Source organism: Catharus ustulatus, chromosome 3 (genome assembly GCF_009819885.2).
Source record: "Catharus ustulatus isolate bCatUst1 chromosome 3, bCatUst1.pri.v2, whole genome shotgun sequence".
NCBI classification, from domain to species: Eukaryota; Metazoa; Chordata; class Aves; order Passeriformes; family Turdidae; genus Catharus; species Catharus ustulatus.
Window position 1 is genome coordinate 75,863,424 of NC_046223.1, and position 25,102 is coordinate 75,888,525.

Here is a 25,102-nt window from a genome sequence, read left to right on the forward strand (position 1 = left end):
TAGCTTGACCTTTGGAGTAAGTTAGGTCCTGACTTCCTCTGAATCAGAGAGAAGGCAAGAACTTGTCAAACGACAATGTTTTATTTTGACAGTTCTGTGTTTACAGAATTGCTTTGAAGCTAAACCTGAAGCTCCTGGCGCAGGTCTGGTGAAGGGCTTTGAAGATGAATAAAGGACTGAAACATCTGTCTTATGAAGAGTGGCTGGGACAGTTGGGCCTGTTCAACCTCAAGAAGAGACAAGTGAGAGGAGGCCTCATAAATGTGTGTAACTGAAGAGAGGGTGTCAAGAGGATGGATCAAGGCTCTTTTTGGTGGTGTCACGCACTAGGACAAGAGAGAGCAGGGAGATGTTCATGCACAGGAAGTTCTGCCTCTACATGACAAAGAACTCCACTGTGTAGATGTCTGAACACTGGAACAAGTTGTCCTGAGAGTTGTGGAGTCTCCTTCACTGGAGATTTTCTAAGAACTGTCTGCACTGTGCCTTGTGCTCTAGGTTAGTCCTGCTTGAGCGGAGAGGTTGAACTAGATGATCCAGAGTGGTCCCTTTCAACCTTACCCATTCTGTGATTATGTGATCAAGAAGATTGTCATTTGGCTTCTAAAGTAGTTAAAGTCCCTTACTTCTCAGTATAATTTTCAGGTTTTTTTTGTGTAGTGTAAGTTCTGTTTTCAGGAAGAACACTTATAGTTGAAAAAATATTTTTTGACACAGTTAGTAGAAAAGTCATTCTTCATAAAAGGCTGGTATGTATTTCTGCAGGTCCTACAGTGCTTTCTCTGAAAAAGTTACAGTTTTTGCTGAACTGAACTCAGGCTGGTCCCTGTTATTCTCGAGTGTTTCTTTTCTGTTACATAGTTAGAGGAGCTGCTAATGGGGTGTGGAGGTGGTTGGGGGAAGGAAAGACACATGTTGTCTTTCACTGGTTAGTTTATAAGTAAAGTTTGTTTGGAAGCTGTTAAGGGTGGGATTAATTCTAGCTTGTATGGGCGTTTTGAGTGCTGAACAGGTTTCTTTTCTGCCTCCTACAAAATTTCTCCATAGAAAATTGAAGTCCTCATTACTCCAAATAACAGCTTACTGTTTTCCTGGTAAATTGTTTGTAGTAACAATTGTTGAAGTTGGTGTTGAGCACTTTCCTAGCCTACACATTTTCTTAAAGTGAATTACACTTTAATGTTTGAAGAGAGAACTGAGACCAGATAAACTTTCTTAATCAAAAGCAGTTTAATAAATTACCTATAATATGAGGCTGGATGTTTGTTAGAAATGTAACAACTGATGTCTGAGCTAAAAAGAAAAGGAAAACAAGAGTAGGGACCCAGAAACAGATTGTGAGACATCAGACTCATAAATGCCAAATTGTAATCCTCAGAATCTCTGTTGTCATTTCACTCAGTGGCTCTGTTTTCAAAGAAAATGTCTAGTGTCTCTCTCCTGCAGCAGCCAGTAGGAGGGTGCTTAGGTGATCTGCTAAAAAAAAGGGAAGACATCCAATTATACCTTCACTTTCATATTATCTTTTAGCAATCCATTATTTAAACAACTGATTATCTGTTTCTAAGCCGCTGAATTCAGAGGCTACCAAGATATTTGATATCCATTAATTCATCTAGGCATACCTGAACTTTTAGTCTTTTTGGCGTCTTGTGGCAGTGAATTCCCAAATTCAGTTATGTTCTTCACAGGAATGGCATTCTATTTGGTATTACTCTCACCTTAAACTATTAAGTTCTGTCATGTACCTCCTTATTCTCAGATTATGGGCAATAGTCAGTCATTGTATATTTAGTCCTTTTTGCTTTTTAAATACCTCATCAATCACAGAAAGAAGCAATTTTGTGTTTATTGCAAGCACGGTCCGTAAGGGAATGCATAGTCAGGGCATTCTTTATGCTCATCTCTCTCTGAGGAATTTGATCACCTCTTTTTGCACAGTGCCAATGTGAGCACATTCCTATACTGGGTTTAGGAGTTAACTTCCATCACAGTCAAAGTGCTTGAGATTAGTGGCTAAATCTATGTCAATAGCACAGCAATGTTTTGACTGTTTCTGGCCTGCACAACATCAAAGCTTTCTTCCATCCTCCCTGCCTAGCAAGTCAGCAAGGAGGTGGACAAGAGGCTGTGTAGGCACACAGCCTGGACAGTAGACTGAGACTGGCCAGTGGATGTGCTGTACTCTGTATTGTCGTGCTCAGAAATGAAAACACACATAGAGGAAGAAGAAAGGGTGGGTTTTTTGCTTTCAAGATACCTGGTTTTTGGAGATTAGTAAACTGGAGCTTGTAGCATTGGTCACCCTGTAGTATGTGGTGAGCATTTCATTCCTTTACTTGTGGGATATTTTCATTTTCTTCCTCTGTTAACTACCTATATCTCAACCTGTAAGGTTTTTTATTTTCTTCTTCCTGTTTTCTACCCTGTCCCACTGTGGAAGGTGAACAAGCAGCAGCATGGCTGCTGACCAGGGTCAACCACCCCAAACACTGCATGAACACTTAAAAATGTGTTTGAAGGAAGCAATAGCAGCACCCTGTGGTTCTGTGGTAATGGGGCTCACTGAATTAACTAGTGGTGTGAAAGATGCTGATGCTGGGTGTTTCTTGAGCTTGTTCTAGATATACATATTCCTCTTGAAGTTGTATACGACTGTGGTAGTTCAATGAAATTCCATTAGATTGGAGTGAAGCCAAGAAAGAGTTAGGCTTCAGTAGCAATGTGGACTGTAATTCAGAAAGGGCAGTTGGTGTTTTCGGTCTTCTCTTTGGTACATAAACATGTGGGCTAGTTTGGTGGGCAGCCTGTTACTGAGTGCAGCTCTGAGATGCAAAATAAAACTCTTGTTCTTTTTCCCATCTTGTTAAATCTAGTGGGTGCTAGAGAAAAATAACTTTTAAAAAAAGGTGCAGAATGTTTTACCTAGTTGATATTTTAGGGACAGAAAAAATTGCTGGCTCTCTCCTTTCATTGTATGTGGAACTTATGGATATAAATTATACACTTCTCTAGACTTTACTGTCATTTGTTCTAAAGCATGTGTTTACTCTGAGCCATATGTTACTCTTGCTTGCCCAAAGGCACATTGAAAGTTTGGCCTAAAAAATAGACTGTATCTGATATTACAGGCCTGAATCAAACATAAATAGGTCTTACAGCAAGAATAGATGATTGTGGAATGATAGGTTGGTCATTGAAGCATTTGTCAGATGAATTGTGGAGCAAATTTCAGTTTTCCTGTTGTAAACTGGCTTCTGAGAAGTTGTGAGAATACGTAGATGACTTTGTACAGTTGTGACTTACTTGCCTGCATTCAAATGTTTTGCAAACCAGACAGCCATTTAAACAACCTCTCCTTTCTTTGAAACTGGTGAGGGCTGCTGAACTGTGTCACTTAATGAGTTTCTGTTTGGAACTGGATTCTGATAAATTTGTTCAAGATATAGGAAGACATTAGTCTTAGCTGTTGCTCTAAGCAGGGGGCAGATGTTCAAAAATGAGTAGACATGGAACTTTATGGTACGGTTTAGTGACTTAATGATCCTGGAGGTTTTTACAGCCTTAATCATTCTATTATTCTAATGTGTCCTCTCCTTGAAAGATTAGGGAAGAGTAAAGAGGATCTCTGAAAAACCTCTCTTCCATTTCTTGTAAGAAATTTTTTATTTATAGTGAGTTGACGCCAGCCATTAGCCAGATGCCCCTCCACCTCTTACTCACTCCCTTTGGCTGTGAAATGGGGTGAAAATAGCAGACATTTAAGTTGTTTGGGAAGACAAACCCCATAAGCATGGATGTGTGTCTTTGTTTCGCACACCCCTTGCTTCTTCTTTCCCAGAATTTTTATTGCTGAGCATGACATCATATGGTTCACATCTATGTTGCTTCCAAAACATGAATATAAGTAAAATTCTTGGTTATATAATTTTCTTGTTAGGATAGCATTTTTGTTTCTGGGGCATCTTTAAAAGTTGATTCTATAAATCTGAACAGGCAGCCTATGTGTCATGCCAAGTACTCATAATAATTGTTCAAAGGCTTTTAAGTGTTCAGTGGAAGATTCTTGTGTAATATGTATGTATGTATTAGCTTACAGTACAATTTTCAAAAATATGTTTTAAGAATTTGTACATACCTTCTATGACTATGACTATATGACTATGACTTGAGAAATGCAGCCATTTAAAAAAATGTGCATCTGGAAAAATCCTGTTTTAAACCTCCTCAAATCACTACAGACATAATGGGGCTATTTTCCCTTTTATTATATCTGCCAAGAATAATATTATGCCTCAATTTATGTTCTCCTCATTTTCTTATGTTATTAGCAGACACGTTTGCAAGCTTTGAAAAGACAACTTGGGATTTCCTTACTGTAGGAAATTGTACAAGTGTCTTTCTCAAAATATCCTCTTACATATATGGCCAGCATTATAGACAGACAGTCCAGGAAGGATCAGCAGTATTTCTTAGTTTTGATTCTGATTTGCACTTGCAACATTGCAGCACTAGCTTTTTTGGTTTGGTTTTTTTTTTAAGTTATAATTCTAAACTGCAGTAATGATAAAATATCAATTAGAAAGCTGCTACTTGCTAGTCATCAAATAGCTGATGTGTGCTGTTTGAAGTGGCTGTGTGACATGTGAGCTCTGAAGAGAAGACAAGGGATCCTGCCTTTAATAATATTACTTTATGTGACCATGTATCTATCCAATAGCTGAGTGTTGCTTAAGTGTATTTTAATTAACTTTTTTTTTCTTTGTAGAAGAACCTCTGCCTTGAAGGAGGCATGTTTTCAGACTGTAAGGGGTATACTTATAATGCAAGGCAAACCTTGATCTATTTTTTTTGCATAAAATTTTAGGCTGAAATTTGGACTTTTTCACCCCTGTATCCTAATGTTAAGTAATATTTAAGCTAAATCAACTGGACAGTGGTCTGGCTTGGGACAACTTATTGTGTGTCTATTATAACCTTGGATTTCTTTATAACTCTCCTTGTTTGCGAGGGAGGTGCGGGGAGGTAATATTGCCTCCACGCAGTAAGGGGAAGTTCTGAAGGGGGAAGGCATCCCCAAAAGGCTGGCATGATTTGGACTGAAAAGCTTCTCTTAATAGTTTGATTTTTGGGACTCTCTATGCATCTTCAGTACACTTCAATATTTGACCCCATTAGGTAGGTGAGCTGTCTTACCAATGTGCCTCTGCTTTTTTAATAGGAAATACAAACTGGAAACTTTTTAACCACTGAGCTGGCCTGAATCTTTAGTATGTTGTGACAAGGATCTGGTAAGGGTAAAAGGACTGCTACACCATGAGTGGTTCATTTATATGGACATACCTTTGGAAAAGTTTTTATACAGGCTGACAGACTTTTAGGAGTTTTAGAAAGACTAAGGGGTAGTGTAGTGTATTCAGAATTAAAATACTTTTTAGAAGATTTATGGATAAAATACATAGCTTTCAGGTTCCAGTGGCTGTGTGTTATTGGAAAGATACTAACTAGAGAGTTTTCCTGCAAACACTGTCGTGGCTTTCTTACTTCTTACCTCAAAAATTGACAGGTATCAAACAAAATACTAAATGACAGAAAAAGCATAAAGGACATATTATGTAGAAATTAAATGAACACAAATTCAAATATTCCAAAACATAGCAAACACTTAAAATTGCACAATACACTTGCATTATTTTAATTAAATCGATGCATTTCTCTGGACAATGACATCTGGTTCTTATTTTATGTGATGAGTCATTTTCTACATATTTCTGTATTACTGCAACCACTGGTAAAAAGTCTGACTCAAAAGCTGCTGGAAATAGGATGACTTTATTTATAGCTGATAGTTTGGTAAACTTTTCATTTAGTGATAGACAAAGTTGGCAAAAATCTGTGTTTCTTATAAGACCATTTCCATACTTTTAGTACATAACAAATTGATTTTCTTGTCTATTACTAGAAGGGCTGTAGAATCTACAGTTTCTTACTTAACTGGTCTAAAACTCTGCATATTTCTGTTCTGAAAAATAATTCTGTGGTTTAGGTACTTGAATGTTTTCTGTTTCAGATTGCCAGCATTACCAAAAAAAAAAAATTAGTATTTTCTCCAAATGAGAAATCCTGCTTCATAGAATAATTCCATAAGTGTTTTCATAGAATAATTGTTCTGTAAGATTAAATGTGAATCTTGGCGTACGTTGCACTGTGCTTACACAACTACTGTGCGTTGTCTGCAGGATACAAAGATTTTATTAGCCATAATTAATTACTAAAGAAATCCTTGAGAAGGAATCTTGGTGTTTACTTCAGAACATCTCTGTTACTTCAGAACTGATGTCTTTGCAGGTAGTATGAACATTGCTAATAACTTTGCTGTAAAGAAAGCGAATGACTTAGTGGTTAATAAGAAGTAAGACAGCAGTCCTACTCATTCCGCCTCTTTGTTTTGATTTGAGTAATAATGTACAGGCAGGGTCTTAAGGATTAGTGTGCTTGGCTTAGTCTTTTATTTTATTGCATTTGAGATCCTTTGTAAATGCTGAAATAGGTTGTGTTTTCTCCAAAGGAATGTTTAGTTTCCTTAAAAAAACATGAGAGAATGCTCCAGATACAAAATGATCCAGATCCCACCTTGAGGCTTATTGAAACTTTATGTTGAAGGAAATCAGCGTTAAGTATGAAGGATAATTATGGTGTTGAGTGGCTAATAAGCATCCAGTTATTTAGAACTGGAGGATAATACAGTATTTGAGGCATTTGTTTAGTTATCTATAAATATGGTAAGTGATTTGAGTGCTTGAACACATCCCTGTGAGGCTTAAAAACCTCAGTTAGTTACACATTGTAATGGCCAGTAGTTCACACTGGGGGCTTTATCCTTGTATGCGCTTGCTGTTCACTACAGGAGCACATCACAGAGACTTTTTTACTACCATCTGAACAAGTTCTCCAGCATGCTGTTAGCCCAGCAGTTAGGCAGTTGTGTATTATACATGTGTTGTTATAGCACTTATATTTGCTGAAGTGAATCCCACATCCTCTCAGCCATCCTCAGGAGATACAATGTGTGTTACTTAGCTGTCATTAACTCAAAACTTTTCCTTTCTCTCACTTACCTATTTTTTTTCACTCTCTCTTTCCTTCCTCTGAACACCTACATCCCTATTTACCTTCCATACATCTCTTCCTTCAGTGACAAGCCTTTCTGTAATGGAGCAAGATGAAGCCCCTGAGGTTGTTTTCAACCTCTGTTGATGGCACGGTGTATAACAGAGGCACAGAGAGCCCCCTATTCAACTTAAAGTAAAACTAAACAAATGACACCTCCACCACCCCATCTTCTATTTGTGGCTTATACCTAAACGAATATACATGCTACATGTGTTGAAGTTGGAAATTTGCTTGTAGTACATCTCCATGTGTAAGACAAGACTCAAAGTTTCTGTTGCTTGGGATACAGTTTGTCTCTCGCTGCAGGGAACATTAAAAGTTAAGGCGATGAGGTGTAAAAAATACAGACTTTTTTGATATAACAACTGAATTACATTTTATGTTCTTAGAAAAAGAAGATGAGTTATTCTGAAGAAAGGGTTGTTTTATTTTTTTTTTTTTCTTTTTAACAACAGCAATCCTTAGTAGCTATCCTCAAAGTACATCTAAAATTAACACATTATTGAGCCAAACCACATGTTTGGCATCATCCCAGAACAGTATCAGGCATAATCACAGGAAATGCTTCTCCAGCTGATGCAAGCAGACACAGTGTTAGGCAGCTGGTGTTTAAATCGCATGTGCATGGCTAAGATTATGAAAAAATGTGGAAAGGGTTAATACTGTGTTGAATGAATTGTAATTCCATTATTTGATTTTCTAGGGTTTTTTGTTTGTTTAGTGACTTCTGTCAGTAAGGTGCTGGAATTGTCTCTTATGTGAATGATGACACACAGACGCACTGTTATGCTTACGTGTTATGCTGAGGCACTTTGAATTTTGGTATTTGCTGAGGTGAATATTGTATGTCAAGAAGCCACTGTTTCTTCCTAAGTACATATTCCTTTATCTTGCTGTTGCCCTTCTAAAGATTGACACAGTCTTGACTGGAGATCAGCAATATTTGACCCAGACAGCTTGAGAGAATTCCAGGGTGATGTCTGAATTCCATGGCCTTTTGTAGAAAGTGAAATGTCTGAAAGCATGCAGTTGTTACTGCATCAGACAGCACTGTTTGTAAAGGTGCAAAATACGAGGTCAGAAAATACTGTTGCTTTAGTGTCATGCTTTTGCCTGCTATGTCAGGTTTAATGTCCCAGACATTATTAAACCATTTAGCCCTGGCTAACAACTTTAATAATTAGGTGTGTATTTGTTGGCATCAAACATGTTTGGATAAGAAAATTTTATTGAATCTTATAAAAATGTTCTCAGAGGTCCAAGATAGCTTTTTATGTATTGGTTTCATTTTTTTCTTTAGTGTTTTCTTGAAATATTTTTCCTTTGATGTGTATGATGTAGAAAGTATATATACCAAGTAGAATGCATTGTTTGAGTTTTTGTAAATATTAGTCTTACTTGTAAATAAAATAATCAAGTTTACCTTTGTGTTAATGATGCTGTTGAAGTTAATTGTAGCCATTCTAAAATGTGTTCATATCAGTCAAATTTAATGTTTGGGGATTTATTTTTGGTCTTTTTATATAGCAGTGTAAAGTAAAATATTATATGTGTTGATAATGGTCTCACTGTTGGAATTATATGTTTAAAATGTAAAAAAAGTTACTTCACTGTCCCTTTAGCTTTTGTGTAGCCTTGTGCCCTATTAATTTCTTTTTCATTTGAAGTGTTTCAACTTTCTCAAGTGAAAGAGAAAATGCTGTTTGAAATACGTTGTGGTCAATAGCAACCTGCTATTCACTGCCAATGTCTAAAGCCTCTTTTTCTTTATAGCATTCTTTGATTAGATTAGTTACTACTAATAACTTCTTCAGGTTTTATAAATTGCAAGTTTACATAGACAGGAAGGAATTTGTTAATAGTTGGAAGAATTAATAGGTAATATAGGCAAAATCTGGGAACATGGCTTAATATTCCATAAATACTTTAAACAAAATCACTACTGTGAAATCTTGAAGGACTTGAAGTCTTGAAGTAAAATATTATAGACTAGAGAGGCTGGTACTTTGGGATCACATAACTGTGGATTTTACCTGTGATTTTTAGCTGTATTGATGCTATGTTATTCCATTCTTTGTAAGAAAAGAAAGATTTCTGTTCAACTTGAACATTGACGTACTAGATCTGAGCATTCACCTTCTCTTAGCCCTACTGGGCAGCTAATTTGATCAGGAGCATAGAAATTCAGTAAATTTCAAAAGGATGTGTCTTTTACAACCAATCTCTGTAATATTTCAGCAAAGATGAGACAGAAATTGTTCTGTTATTTGCTTGTACATTAGAAATGTAGGAATGCCAGGAGTTGGAGGAAAACCCAAGTAACTGGTGAAAATGTGGAAGTGAAAAAAACTTCTCTAGGAGTTTTTGTTACATTTGTGGAATTGCTAGAAATTTTTTTAATGTTCCACTTTAATGAATAAAAACCTGCCGCGATTATGATTTATGCTTATTTTCAAACAATTAACTTTGCATTGTTTCTTAACCTGAACTCTGAGTACAACCTGCCTTTATGTTTTACTTTTCTCCTATAAAAAGTTTCAGTGTTAAAATCACACTTGTTCTTAAAAGAAGTAAAATGGACTTTTAGAGAAAGCAAAAAAGTTACTTTCTCTCATTTTCACAAAACTTTAGAAGGTGGATCTTGCTCTTTCTGATTTACAAACACGCTTGGTGGAAAAAGTTAGAGTGCTTTAAATTTAAAAGAGGCAGGAAATCTGATATAGTTCAGGGAATGATTAGCAGGATGCACCCAAAATGTCCTTACTTGATTGGGGTGGGGGATGAGGAAGAAATATTTTTGCCATGTAAAGTCACACTGATATGAAGATTAAATTCCCATTCCATTTGTCCCATGGAAATTATTTAAGATGGTACCTTTCTCATGCTTTTCTTTATGGGGAATGGGCAGAAGGATGGTGAAAGTTCATCTTCTATATATGGGTCCTTGGTAAAGAGGATTTAATTGCCACTGCCTTTTGGGTCCTTATTCCAAAACCAGCAGATCTTAGCAGGATCATTTGGTAGTTCAGATGTTTTAGATCCACCTGTGGGCAAACAGATACATTTCTCTCCAAACAGAAGGAATTAGTTACCCTTATGATGGCTGTGGAAAGACAAGGAATAGCTGATCCACTCTAATAGCAGTGTGATGTAGGCAGGCATTGCAGGAGGCTTTATGTGCAGGCAGGTAACGTATTTAAAAAAAAAAGAAAATATAAACTTAACACTGCATCTTATAGGACCATATGATTTTTGATCTAGTGTTAAGAGTGGAGTAATAATTGCACCTGTTCCCCTCCATTCTGTTTACTAACTGTTTTTTGTTTTCATGTGGTGTCCTGCTGAGAGTGGGTGTCATGCACCAGAAGCGAAGGGGGTGTGTGAAGTTTGACTATAAATGAGTTGTCTCTTGTGTGACTGCTCTACCAAACCAGCCCTCTCAGACACCTGCAAGTTCTGAAAGCACACAGGCAAGCGTAGAGCAGCATTTTCTAGTACAAAGATTAGAGTTGCAGGGCTGGATTTGGCTCTTTGGCCATGCCTGTGGTCAGGACAATCTGCCCTTACTTGTTTTCTGGTGTTTCAGGTTTTCTATTTCAGGAGCTGTTAATAAAGGATTGAATAAAGGAGAAAGAAATATACATCTAAAATTCAGTTTCCTAATAAATGAGCCTGCTGGAGATGCTTTGAAATTTGTGTGTGAAAAGTGAACTTTTTATAAGCATGTTCTAAACTTTCATAAATTGCTGTGCGTGGTGTTTCAGAAAGGACAATTAAAATAATATTACAGTTATGCCATTACATTTCTTATAAAAGCACATAATGCTACAGAAAAAGCCATTTGAATGTAGGTGTAAAATAAATAGGTAAAATGGACCCAGTAGCTCTAATAGCTAATGGCAGTTTTGTCATTAGAACAGTGTGAGAGTGATGTACCCTCAAAGTCTGGACACATTACTTCCTTCTAAAAATGGTGGCTATATTGTTCACAGATGATTTTCACTAGGAGCTATGCTGGTATGAATTACATGTCATATATTCACTGAATATATCAAAAAAGCTGCAGTGATATTTGGCTCTGTCTGCTTCTAGGCTTGAACACATGATCTCTGTGCCCTTCACAGTTAAAGATTTTGTATTTCCACATTTTGTAACTTCATTGTTGTAACATTTGTCTCCAAAATATCAGCTGTTGTAAAATCATTCTCAAAAAGCACCTTAATGCAAGGTGGGAAAGCAAGCATACCTGTCAAGTCGGTGACATTTCTCTGTTTGTGACTGGAACGCTGCATCTGAATTTCTTTGTATTGTATTGCAAAGCTGATAGATAAAATAGAAATGAAGTCATTAAATAAGGGAAAATGTTAAGGATAATTACATGAAAGCAGAGAGTTCTGTACTATATGACTGGGGGGGAAGTAATTTTATTAACTCTGTTACAAGTTCTTTAAATTCTGGATGGACGTTGATCTTCAGGCATGCTAAGAACGATGCAGATCATTAAGTTTGTAATGGTATCATTAATTGTTTCAAAAATAATCTAAATCTATCTTATCTGCTACCATCAGAAACTGTAGCTGTGCGTTAGGGTTCATTAACCAATTCAGCTGTGGGCACCTTTTGAAATTAAATAACTGAGAATAATTTCAGTAAAAGGCTTGGAAGAAGTACAATTTCAGATGGAGAACAGCTGTGTTTTGATGCATAGAAATGAGCCTGTTCCACAGAGAAAATAAGACTGCACGGAAATAAGCTGTAGTTCTGAGGAGAGTCCTGCTCTAAGTGTGTGTGCACTTCCAGTTGTGAGATGTAAACATCCCAAGGCATAGTGTTTTCAGTTTTCTGGTAGCCCTTTTTATTCCCTTTTTCTCTTATAATCGGTCAGTGCTATGTCTTTGACAATCTTTATTTCCTGTCATAATTTTCTTTCCCTATTTTTCTGGTTAAAAATGGCTAAGCACTTCTGAAGAAAGATGCCTCTCTCTGCATTAGTGCCAGAGGCTGTTAATGACCTGAAAGCTCCCAGCATGGGCTGGCTCAGAGGAAATCTTCCGGTAGGTTGTAATCACTTACTGCTACTGGGAGCTAAAGTTCAGTTACATAGATTTCACTGTAATACTCAGTGTTAGGGGTGCTAAAGAAATAATTGCCACTTTCCTCATTGCTGGTAACTCTTATTTAGGGAGGAGAGGAAAGAACCACCTGCTGAGTGACCTCTGCCTGTTACCATTTCTTGCCTCTGCCTTTCACCTCTCCTTTGTTGAATTTTGATTATCATTATTTTAAGAGATCTTTTTTAACTGGCTTAATTGAAGTTCCAGCCAAGTGCTGCTAGCTTGAGGAGGTCTTTCAAGTTCATGATGCAAGTTTGTATTTATAACATTAGTAAACCCATGTTATTTGTTTTGTTCTCATCTAGGTACTTGAACTGGGATTTGATTTCTCATCCTATGGATCACTGAATGAGTAACAGATGGCCTTGCCGCGTCTTACAGGCGCTTTACGCTCCTTTTCAAATGTCACTAAACATGAAGATTACAGTGAAGAATTAGCTGATTTAACGGTAAAGCTTTTTCCTTTTAGCTCTAGTAAGAATCATTTGTTTTCTTCATTTGCATTGCTATTTTTTAAGAGTAGGCAAGCAAGAAGGGCAGAGTGTGTAAAGTTTCCTGTACATTCCTTCATAGTGTCCTCACTCAAAATCAAATTTGCTGTAGCTTTGTGATTTATACTTAGCCCTTACAATAATGATGTGCTATATGGAAAAGCTTGCTGGGTTGTGTTCATTCATCTTTCAGGAAGCTGGGCAGTCTGGTGTGCTTTTTAGGTCTGGAAATCCAACCTTTCCCTTCTAATGTTAAGTTTACTTGAATTTAGGTACTTCTTTTGCTTCCTGAGAAATAATGCGTTAAAAGCAATAGGTGTCTTGTGGGAACCTGTGAAATGAGTTTGGAATCTTGGGAACTGTAAATCTCTTGAAGTTGCAAGAGTTTGGCTTTGTAGAGAATTTTGCTCTAGAAAGAGTAAAGTAGTGAGACTGTGTGCTTTTGTGTATCCTTCTTTCATACACTCAGGAAAGAGACAAAAGATCAGGTAAAAGGAAAAGTACTTGCAGTCAGTACTATATACTGAATTCAATTGGAAGGAACTGTTTTTATCTGGTGTTTAATTTTAAGGAACACCCATATATTAATTTGAAAATAAATTTTAAAACTCAAATATTTTGCATTTTCAGACTAAAAGATCAAAACTACATGCCCCAGTTGCTGAAGTCTGATCTTACTTGGAAGAAGATAATAAAGTTTGTTGATGACAATTTGGACAAAAAAGAATACCAAACTGTAAATGGTGATTTAAAAAACAATCCTACAAGCTGCAAAACAAATAGGTATGTTTTTGTTCTCTAGTAGTCTGATAATACATTGTTTTATTTGGGGGTGGAGCAGGTTCAAGTTGCTTTTTGCCTGCATACTTTACTGGTGCAATTTTGTTCTACCTTGATGACAGTTTTGCCCTGAAATATCTAAAACTCCATTTAATCTGATACGCATATGCACAATTTAGTTTGCTGTCTTATTTTAAGATTGCATTGTTATATGAATATTCTTAATTTGATAGTATTGTTTTGTAGAGTGTGGAATGGTTTGTGATTGACAGTTATTAAGCAAAACCAACTGTTTCTTTCGGAATAGCAGTACTCTAAGAAAAGAAAAAATTCTGATGTTGTCTGCTTTAATGCCACATAATTGGTATAATGAAAAATTAGACTGCTTTGGCAGGCAGATAAAAATGTAAGAAATGTAAGAAGTGTTTGGTGTTGAGGAGAGAAATAAAAATATATTTCACTCATTTGGAATTAAACTTTTAATACTGAAATACATTATTGCAAAGACGTGTGAAAACTTAGTTTTGATTGGAAATGTAGTTTTTGACTGATTAAATCTAATACAGCTTTTGCTTTTAGCAAAGTTTAATAACTTCATCAGCTCATAAACAGAGTGCATGGCTCAAGCTCTTGCTGTCACATCTAAGGGTTTTTCCTTTCAATCTCATAGGCATATTTCCTCCATTTCTGATTATTTTTCAAATATCTTGAATAGAACAATTAGTAAAAAGACAGAGAGAATTAATAAAAATAAATATATTTGCCTGGTTTTGGTACTATAGACCAGAGATTTTTGTTACAATATAAATGTTACCTGCTGCTTACATTTCTATTTCTTGACCTTTTTTTGGAAATACCTAGTAAATTGAGAAAGAAACAAATGTCTAAATATAGGCTTTCAAAAACATCTAGGCAATATGTGCCAATATTGCCAATGTGCCAAAGTCTAGTCCAATATGTGGTGGTCGTCAATTGTGCTCTACAGTTGCAGAAGATACCTGTTAAATCTATTAGTGGCTATAAATGGCTATTGCTTTCTTGAGTAATCAGAAGTATATTTTTTGGGTACTTCTCAAATCCCTGACAAAAAACTTTTAAACTCTGGTTAGTACTGTTATTAGCCTTTTAACCCCTTTGGGCTGGAAATTAAACATGTGGCTGCTGTCTTTCTGAGACAGAACCTCCGGGAAGGGCCACCTCTCTGCCCTAACCCAGGTGCCTCTCCTTCAGTGCACAGATTTCAGTGGCACTTGCAGCACACAAGGCTTGAGGGAAAGTTCTGCAAGATGGGGATTGAGTTTGTACCAGCTGTCCAGTCCAAAGAGTCAGTAGGAGAATGTGCAATCTGTATTGATAATAGATATTGATTGAAGAAGCTATTTTAAATATTCACTGTGTATAGTTTGGTCACAAGAGGTACTGGACTAAAAATGTTGGCTGACAAACAAAAGAAAAAAGCAAAAAGAGTAGCTTCTAGTAGTGCATCTCTTGTCATCTTGTCTGACTTATTTTGTTGAGATGGAAGGAGCACTATTTTTTCAAGAGATGCTCTCGTAAATAGATGTCAATAATAAAGGAGAAATACCACATAGTAAAGCTAAGAGATTTTCTCAAATCCTTCAATTTCTCTTTTAGTTTAGTAATCTTTACTTCTGTTCTGAGACAAGTGACTTTAAATAATATGTATTTGCATGTTAGCAATATATGAGTGAGCTTCATGCAGACATACTACAAGTGTTTTGATATAGGGGGTGTTTTTTATGCTGAACCATCTTTTCCTCTGAGACGTATTTACATATTTATTGTATATGTGTGTATCTTTATGTCATGTATCTTGTACCGTATGTAGGTATCTAATTATCTTGTAAATATCACTTCCAGTCCTTTCCTTGAACTTTTCAGCTTTTCAAAGTGCACCACAGGAAGATTCAAGCTAAATACCTGATTTGTAGTCACCTCCATTTATTTGTATGTTACATTTCTAGCTACTCAGCCTTGTTCCACCTTTTATGCTAAAATTTGTTTGCTCTTTCCTGTTAGATTGGGGGAAAAAAAAACCCTTGCTTTTTCTGGTGTTACACCTTATATAAGTCGAATGAAGTCACAAGTAAAAAAATTTTGTAAGTTGTCCTCATTTAAAACGAGCAAAAGCCCAGTATGCTGGCTGGTTTTGTTTAGGTTAGGCTTGGTGACTTTTAAATTTTGTAGGAGTGACCTACTGATCCATCACATGCCATTAGTTTTCCTTATGTTTTCCTCTACTACTTTGGGAACATTTGTGTAAGAAGTACATTCATGTTTTTATCGAATAATATATTGTTTATTTGCATAACATAATATTTTGTAGATGGAAATCTAAATTCATACATTTATTTGCTTTAAATTTCTTGAGCAGTTTTTCCAACTTAGTACATACTCAGAAGTAATTCTACTGGGAATTACTAAAAGAATTCAGTAATTCCCCAGCTGAGTTCTGTATATTTATTCTGTTATGAATATTCAGATTAGTCAGTGAATAAATAGTGAGACAAAGTGGAAATTTGTTAACATTAAATAGCTTATAAATATACAATCATGAGTTTAAGACCTCTGACAAGTTTTTTTCTCTAGCTCAGAAAGATAAGAAAGCATTGGTGATTCCTACAATAAATTTTTAGTATGTACAAGGATAATGAAGACAGATGCTTAATTATCATATACCTTTTATAATTCAGTACCTTGCAACAATTCTTACTTGTGGTCTTCTTTTGATATCTCTGCTGATGAGACTTGTGGCAAGAATTTGAATGCAGTTACATTATAGGTAATTAAATATTCTTAGTATTAAGCATATTAAGTTGTATTTGCTTTTCTTAACAGTTGGAGCTGAAAATGGACAAGAAGCAATTGAAAGTGGAGCTGTTTTTCTTTTAAGACCTTTCATGGAAGGAATGTGTTGGCCATGATGAGACAAAGGTGATCAAGCAGATGTTTGGGCCATTTCCATCATCATCTGCTACTGCAGCTTGCAATGCCGTGTCTCGGATTGCTTCTCACTTCACTGAGGAAACAGCTTAGAGCCCTCATACAGTTGGCTGAAGAGCAAAATGGTGATAACCAGAGTGTTTGTTTGGTAAAAATATTGTGTTTTCATTTGACATGCATGATTTGGATCACTCTGAAGAGCTGCCTGTGAATGGTGAGACTGATGCGCAGAAAAATATAAGCTTAGATTATAACAAATTTTTGAATAACCAGCTGAATCACTTACAGAACTACTGTGATGAGAAATCTAATATCAAATCTTTGGAAAAAATAGATGATTCTTTTTATGGTGTGAAGTTGGAAAGTACCTGAAGGAATCTCAAGGAGGTAACCCTGGAGGGCCAACAACAGAAGACCTCTGCTGCACTTTATATGAAATCCTTGCTTCTACCAAAAGTGCCGATGAACTTCAAAATGAGGTACACTAGCACATTAACCGTACTGCATATATTTGAATGCTACAGAAATATACAATAATTTAATATTAGGTTCATGCCAATATACTTTATCCAACTCTGCTTTTTTTCTGTCTTGAGGAAAATCTCATGGCAGCATCATCATTTACCAGGGAGAAGAAGGATACAGCATCAGTTTTAGATGAATAATCTCTTTCCCCCACGATGGACAGGATTTTTTTTTTTGGTGACTATTTGCTCAGCATCTCCATTCTTTATTTTTAAGCAGAGTCCAGCTTAAGCTGTCTGTCAAAGTGTGAGGAGCTTGCAAAGACAAGCTGAACTTTCTTGCACAGGTTTCATCTTCAGTTTCAGAGCCTCCCTGTTACTGAAGCTGAGCAGGTGGTGGTACTTTAAATTTTGTCATATCGCGTTTGTTTCTTTCTGTGAGGAAAGCGGGTAGCTGAGTTTATTACAAGAAAGGTAGAGAAAACATGAGGGAGAGGTAACAGTTGCTGGAGTTGAAAGATAAGCATAGTAGTAGAAAGGAGAAAAAGCATGATTAAAGCCCGGAGAAGATGCTTTCCAGGTGTGCACACAAGAGATGATTGAATTAATCTAGGCAAGGGAGAACCAGTTTTGAATGGGGCAGGGGAAAAATTCCTGCAATTTGGTAATTTGCTTTTCCTCTGCACTTTTTTGTTATGTTTATTTTTCCTAAATTGCCCTACTTTCCTTTTCTGAAAGCATCCAGAACTTAAATTCTCAAACTGACTTTTCAGAAAGACTCTGAATTTGAAAGTTTGCTACCAAAATACAACTGATAGTAGGAATAGACTATCCTGTGAAAGAAAATACAGTAAAAGTTTTCAGGAATTTTGCCTTTTCAGTTGCAGATTTTATTCTTCTTAAAAGAACCAGAAGGTGATAGAGAAGAGAAAATAGAGAATAGTGATAGAGGTGATAGAGAAGTGTACTTCATTTTAGGTTTAGATAACTATGTATGGATATCTAAAGTGTAATGGTATAGTTGTTGAAGCCATATTGTTTTCATGGTAATCAGTGTACTAAATTTTGGCTGTTCTTTGAGCTTTCTGCACATGTATATTTTCTTACAGATCCTAAATATAAATGAAAGTTGATGTAATTTCTTCTGCATTGAAATATATTTGAAAATACCTTAATACATGTCTGCAAGCAATGTCATACTTTGGGTGGTCATATTGAGGGAAGACATGAAAATGGAAGACTGAACAGGTCTTGGATAAGAAGGCTTGATAAAAAACTTGCATGTCAAATTAATCATGGGAAAAATATATTTTTCTAAGGGACTTGAAGTTTATTAATTGTACAGAGATAAAGATTTCAAATTTTTTTATTCTAGATCAGTGATTGAAAACATTTCCAATATCTTTATTGGGTATGCAGAAATAATTCCATACTTCTGCATAATGCCTATTTAATGCCTGAGTTTAATTTGTAAAATGTTAGAGGAAAAACTCTAAACCTTCGGCTTGACACAAGAAGGAATAACTTTTTTTTTTTTTTGCAAATTTAATGATCATAATGGATTGTTAAATCTATTAGCAGAAAGTTCAAGCTACCAGTTTTTATGTAGGTCACCAAGAAAGGCTTTCCTTTCCATGAGTTCCTGGAAGAAAGAATTCTTGGCAAAATTTCTAATTTGATGGCTTTAACAGAAGTTTTAATTTGATAATGTGAAAAACTTGTTTGCCAATGAACTGAAAACTAACTTAGGCAAGAATAGTTTCTTTCATTTGCATCAGTAGAAAGGAAACGGATTTCTTCCATGAAGTGTCTGAAAACTGCATCTAACTTTGGATTTGTAAAAACTCGTAGTAGTATAAAGAAGATTTCCACATTCCTCATTATTTTGGCCTCTTTGTTGCCTTTCCTTGCAACAGTCTTGTTTCATTGTTAATTGCACAATGTTGGTGTCAAGGAGGAAGTACAACAAATTTGAACCTGATCACCTTTTGTTAAAAACTAGCTGGCATTTGTATTGTGCTTGCTGTAGGCATAGTCATGACTTGAAAATTTCTTCTGGCCTCGGATTTTACTATCACTTAGGGATTACTCTTTTTTTCTTATTACAGTAATTTGTTGGTGCCATCATTAAGAGCAGATGGTGCTTTTAAAGTTGAGGATAACCCATTTCTAGAACTAGGTCAAGAGCTTGCAATGTGAGATGGCGTAGCAATTTTATTGATCATGCATACTGAATATTCTATATTTCTTGGTGGAATGAATACAGGCTAAAGTGTCTGTGGTTTTCTTCATAAACAACAACATCAAAAAAAAACAAAAAAACAAAACAAATCAAACAAAAACAAAACCAAAAACAAACAAAAAACTAGTGATATGAAAGGATAATTCTTCATAAATAAAAATCCTGATCTATAAAACACATTTTTGTGTTGTAAAACAGGAAGATACCACTGTCTATTATTAAACAAGAAATGAACATGGTTGTGGTGAGAATATTGGTGGATTGAACTAATATAACTTCTGTAAGACAATTTCATTTGATCCTTAAGAAGGTTTTATTGATGTGCCAGATCACATTAAGAACATGAGCAGTTTAGATAATTTATGGGGTGGCATCCTGTTTTGGGGCTTTTTTGTAGTGTATCTGTAGGCACGCATATACATTATTTAGGATTTTGTCTACTTAATGAGTTCTACAAGAAATTGAAATTAGTTGCTTTCTCCAGCAGTTTACATTTAAAGTTGTTGGTGAGGTAGAATAAATATTTTGTTCTTTGTTTTCACTATGTAAGAAGATTCCACTCTCCCTTTGGGACAGTTTGTTTATCTGACCTATCACTGGTAACTCTTAATTAGAGAAAAATTGATTCTTATGATTATAGTGATATGGGAGTTTTAACTTATTTTCTAAGTGTTTAGGACGTGTGCTTTTCATTGGGGACATAAAGACCAGTAAAGCTAAATGACAGCTACACACTTTTCACAGTGTGCCAGGTTTTGTTGATGAGCATATGTATTTTGTTGATGGTAATGGTGCAGTAACAACATCATTATTTAAAAACAAGAAGACAATAGTCAACTACAGAGTTTGGCCAATAACTGTTGTGGTTTTTATTTTATATTTGATTAAAACTTTGTATTCAGTGCATTCCTCAATTTGAACCCTCGGTTTCTAGTATATGATGAATGAAGACTGGAGCCATCTGAGAGCATTTTAGCAGTCCATCTAGCACCTCCCAGGGTAACTAGGAAAAAGTTGGAAGAGTTTAGTCCCTCTGATTAGACCATGCTATTCTTAGAGGACATGTGTCTTTCTTCTGTGAACTCTTGTCTAGTTTATCTGCAAAATTTTCTGAATATTTTTGGAAATACCTGTCTTTATTTTACACTAAGGCAGAAGTATATTATCACTTTATGAAATAAAACAGGAAGGTATTTCCTGTAGAGATAAAATAACAGAGGAAAAAAGGAGATGCAATCAGAATTGTGTTAAGATCTTATTAATACAGCATCCATTATGAAAAATTGTGCACTTGGGACAAGGTAAGAAGTTTGCCCAAATAAAATTAAGAATATTAATGTCATTTAGCAAATTGGATTAAATGGTGTTTCCCAGACAAAATCACTTCAAATGCTGTATAAATGACTCAAAGAATACTAGGCTAAGATATGAAACACTAGAATTGTTTCAAGAAAACTACATTGTAAGCACTAGTTTGAGTATTATATAATGGTAAATATATTTACTTATCTCTGTATATTATACACTTAATTGTCCACTTAAAAGCCCAGGCACAAGGCTTCTTTTGTCTGCTTTATAGTTGTGGCTGTTTCCTGCTCTCTGCATTAAAAGGTTAGCATATACACATACTATGGCATCCAGGGCTTCTATCAGTAAATGCAATCCAGCTGCATTTCAAACTGTCATATGAAGCAAACATTGATTTTTTGTTTCATTCCTAAAAATTATTGAGTATTCATCACTCCTGTTGAAAATGTGAGATATGTTTTCTTCCTTGTTGTCATAAGCACCTGAGAATAGTCAGGTAGTAAAAACTACAGTAGGAGACCAAAAGGTAGTAATGTGGAATTTGAAGGTTCTCAATCCATTCTTCAAGGCTGAAAAACATTAATTTCAAATCAAAGTAGACCTGAAATCAGAAAAGTATGAGTTCTGGAATATAGGTTTTATATGATGAAAAAAAAAGAGGTCATGAGTTGGGCAGCATCTTCCTGTATGTATTCCTTATTAGTTCAATCCAGTAATATGCTCTTAAGTAGAGCTAAAAGGTTATTGCTTTAGTACTGAAATCAAGTTCTTTTCAAACTTATTTCAGAATGGAAGTTAATAGATTATTTTGTTTTTACATTAAATAGGATTTTTTTCAGTGTGGTGTTTGTGTGCCTCTGAATGCTTGATGTAGCAACAGATTTTTAGAGAGTTTTCCCCAGTCTCTTCCGAGTGGAGCCCTGTTGTCTCTCAGGCTTCTGCCTGTAAGTTTTCTTTAGCAGCATTTGTCACTGGTGGCAAGATAAAGATTTTCTTTCCTCCACATGGGTTCATCTACATTGCTATTGTTGCCTTACCTTAATCCCGCCACAAATTTCTGCCAGTATGCTTTGTTGTTTGAACCTGTAGATGCTCGTGGGACCAAGAATAAGGGGAGCTTGACTAATTTGTCAATTCAATGAACTGGCAGGAAGCTCCTCGGTGTCTGCCATCAGGTTTTGCAAAAGTACAGGAGAGTAAAGGAAAGAAAAATCTGTTTAAAACTTTCACGGAATCGAGAAGACCTCTTTTCTCTCAGTGATGTAATATCTGTCTTAAACTGAGGAAGACTCATTAACAAAGGAATGTGGGAAAATTTGTCCCAGCTTCTTCCCTGAAGACTGCTCTAGAGTCTTCTTGACTGGGTGTTTAAAAAAAGCCCTTGTTTTCTGCTTTTTGACTTTATTCAGGGCTGGGTTTGTGATCACTTTTCCTGTGCTGTGATACAATTGTCCTTTATTTTTTTTTTCACTGCTGTTTTAAAAATGAGCACCAAGGAACTGCACTTATAACTTCCTTTCCAGATGATGCTATGCCTTTTAAACACTGCCTTTCCTTTAATTTGCCTTCAGGCAGCTCCTTGCCAACTGTTAATTCTTCTATTAGTGCTCATCTTCACAAGTTTACCAAGTCCTCATGTGGACAATTGCAATGTTTTAAGTGAAGTCCAGATGTGAGACAACTGCTATTTATTAATTTTCTATAATGAAGGGTTAGACCAAATGATGTATCATGATTATGCCCATGCTATGTTTATGCCATTTGCCAGTTACCTGAATGTCTTTTTGATTCTTTCCCAAATATATCCCTTTAACTTAAATAATATGTGTATTTTCTTATACACTGTGTTATTGCCCTTGTAGATGTGTGATCCCTGGCCCACAGTTTCATGTCAGTTTCTGAAGATTTATGAATTATTTACCTTGTGCTCAAGCTGTGTTAACAGTGAACTCTGAATTTGGTTCCTAGCTTCAGTGCAATCATTTTGATAATCACACTCTTTGTTCTTTAACCTTATATCCAAAATAATATTTTAACTTAGAAAAAAAATTAATTTTAATTTAAAATTGAACCAAATTAAAGTATTGTTAGTAACTTTGAAGAGTCAAAATTTTCCTTTCAAAAGGGAAATTTCTACTGCAGTAATAGACCTGGATAGTCAAGTCAGCTGGTCCATAGGACTCAAAACGGAAAACATGCCTGGACACCTGCAAAGGAAAATACAATGAAATTATTTCCTGCTGTAGGGACATGAGCCAATAAATAGATTCATAGAACACTACACTGGAATGATTGATTTTTCTCATTGTGAAAAATCATCTTCTTGAGTTCAATAAAAATCTTTCCAGCATTAAATTGTACCTATTGTCCTATCCTTTCCATGGGAATTCTTCTAAATAGGATTCTCGCATCTTCTGTGCAAGGCACCCTTTAAGTGCTAGAACATAGTTGTGAGATGTCCCCTAAACCTTCATTTCTCCAGGTTGTGCAAACCATCCCTCAGCATTTCCTCACATGGCAGCCTTCCCAGTCTTTGGGTCATATTTGTGGCCTTTCTCCTGACCCTCTGCAGCCCGCCCACATCTTTTTAATATAGAAGGGACCAAATCTGACTGTGTTCTAGGCGTGGCCTGGCAAGCCCTGAGTAGAGTGGGAAATTGACTTCATTTTCTGTGCTGGTAATGCCCTTGTGATGCCACCCATCATCCACAGCACCACAATGTTCGCTTACTTAGCCTGTTATTCATGTGGACCCCCAGCTCCACCTCTACAGATCTGCTCCCCAGATGGATAGATCCCAGCCTGTGCTGCACTCCTGGGTTATACTTGTCCCTGTTGAACTTAATAAGATTCTTGGATTTCAATGTGTTTTCTTGATACTTGAAACCTAAGTTGCATTCCCTAAACTATATATCCTTCAGACTGCAGCAATGATACTCTGCTTTTAAAAATTCTTCTGTCTAAACCAAAACATAATGGACAGATTTGGCAATAAGAGTAGCAACCTTCCACTGCAGCTTGCAAGTCATAGGGCGCATCAATCACAGTAAATTGGGACTGGTCAGTGCTGTTAGGTCTGATCAGAATGGCGCCCAAACAGCTTGACAGATAATGGATAATATTTTTATGGTCCTTCAGGTACAGTTGATCTTTTTTTTCCAGAAAGCTTTTTATCTTTAAATATTAAGTAGTATGTTACTCTAAAAAGCAATGGGTTGATAAAGGTGATAAGACCCCTTAAATTTTTCTGAATAACGTTCACTGTTAACGTTTACTGGATATTTTGCAGGGGAAACACTACTTGGTGTTTCACAGTGCGTGCAAGGAAAATTGTATGTTGTAAGGCTGGGTAAATACCATCTCCTCCTATCGTGATTGTCTTTCACAAAGTCACACAGTTCTTAGGTTACCATCACTTACTTTATCTGATGCTGTCTTCTCTTATTTGGACAGTACACATAACACACCCTGAATATGAAAAAGTTTTAATTAAAAAAATGTTGAGGTTTCATTTCACATGGTAGTCTAATCATGACAAAATATGTATCTAGGCCTGACTTTGGTCAGTACTTGCCTCTTAACCTGGAGAATATATGGATTTCCATATCTTTTCACTTTATTATTGGTAGTATTTTATTCAGAGGTATACTTGGTTTGGTTTGCTTATGAAATGGCGAACAAACACAAAGCAAAAGCTATGAAAACTGTAGTTAAAACTTAAATATTAGACTTTCTTAATTAACATCACACTCTTATGCATTTTATTGGTTTGACTTTGAGCAGTAGGATGAACAAATAAAATCTGAAAGGTGTAGAGTGGTGTCCAGTGTGGGCATACTGGACTGAGGCCAGCAAAGGGCTACTGATGATGAAGGACTGGAGCATCTGACGCACAAGAAGAGACTGAGGATTCTGGGGCTGCTCAGCCTGGTGAAGGGAAATCTTGAGAATCTGATCTGACCTGGTGGTGAGGGCATGGTGAAAATGAAACCAGACTTCTCTTGGTGATACCAGATGGCAGGACTAGAGACAGTGGACAGCAATTGCACTACAGGGTATTCTATATAAACATTTTTGTCAGGATGGTCAGACACAGGAGATCAAGAGGTTGCGAAATCTCCAATCCAGGAGACTAGATCATTTTCAGAGGTTTCTTCTAACTTCAGCCATTCTGTGATTCTGTCATTTCAAATGATAAAATAGAGGTAATTGGAGAAAATTTGTATGTTATATTTATACCTAAAAAAATTGCATGTTATATTTATACCTAATTCTGTATTAATTTAAGTCTTCATTTTCCCAGATGAATTTCTTACCAAAAAATCAATTCCTTACCCTAATATGTTTGTGTTTGTTTAAATTAAAAGCTTCTTGTTTTGTAGCAAGTTTGTTATTAGTAGAGTGTCATAATAAGCAAGTGGAGTGTGCCTTTTTAAGCACTTACATTTTAACCTTATGCGAAACTTAATTAATGAATTATGGTATGCAGGAAATAAATAGTCCTTGTGTTGCAAATAATCTCAATTAGGTTTTAAAGTGACCTCAATTTCAGCTGTGTTAATTTAG

The 25,102-nt window shown here is 35.9% G+C and overlaps 1 protein-coding gene across 1 annotated transcript in view; it reads left to right on the forward strand.

The window, feature by feature from the left end:
• ASCC3 (activating signal cointegrator 1 complex subunit 3) overlaps positions 1–25,102 on the forward strand; it is a 261,017-nt gene that overhangs the window by 1,424 nt on the left and 234,491 nt on the right. The window contains 9 exon segments of the mRNA XM_033054769.1: positions 12,593–12,736; positions 13,409–13,423; positions 13,425–13,529; positions 13,531–13,561; positions 16,418–16,481; positions 16,483–16,606; positions 16,608–16,658; positions 16,661–16,859; positions 16,862–17,001. Coding sequence (XP_032910660.1) covers positions 12,647–12,736; positions 13,409–13,423; positions 13,425–13,529; positions 13,531–13,561; positions 16,418–16,481; positions 16,483–16,606; positions 16,608–16,658; positions 16,661–16,859; positions 16,862–17,001 — 819 coding nt within the window. The 5' untranslated portion in view covers positions 12,593–12,646.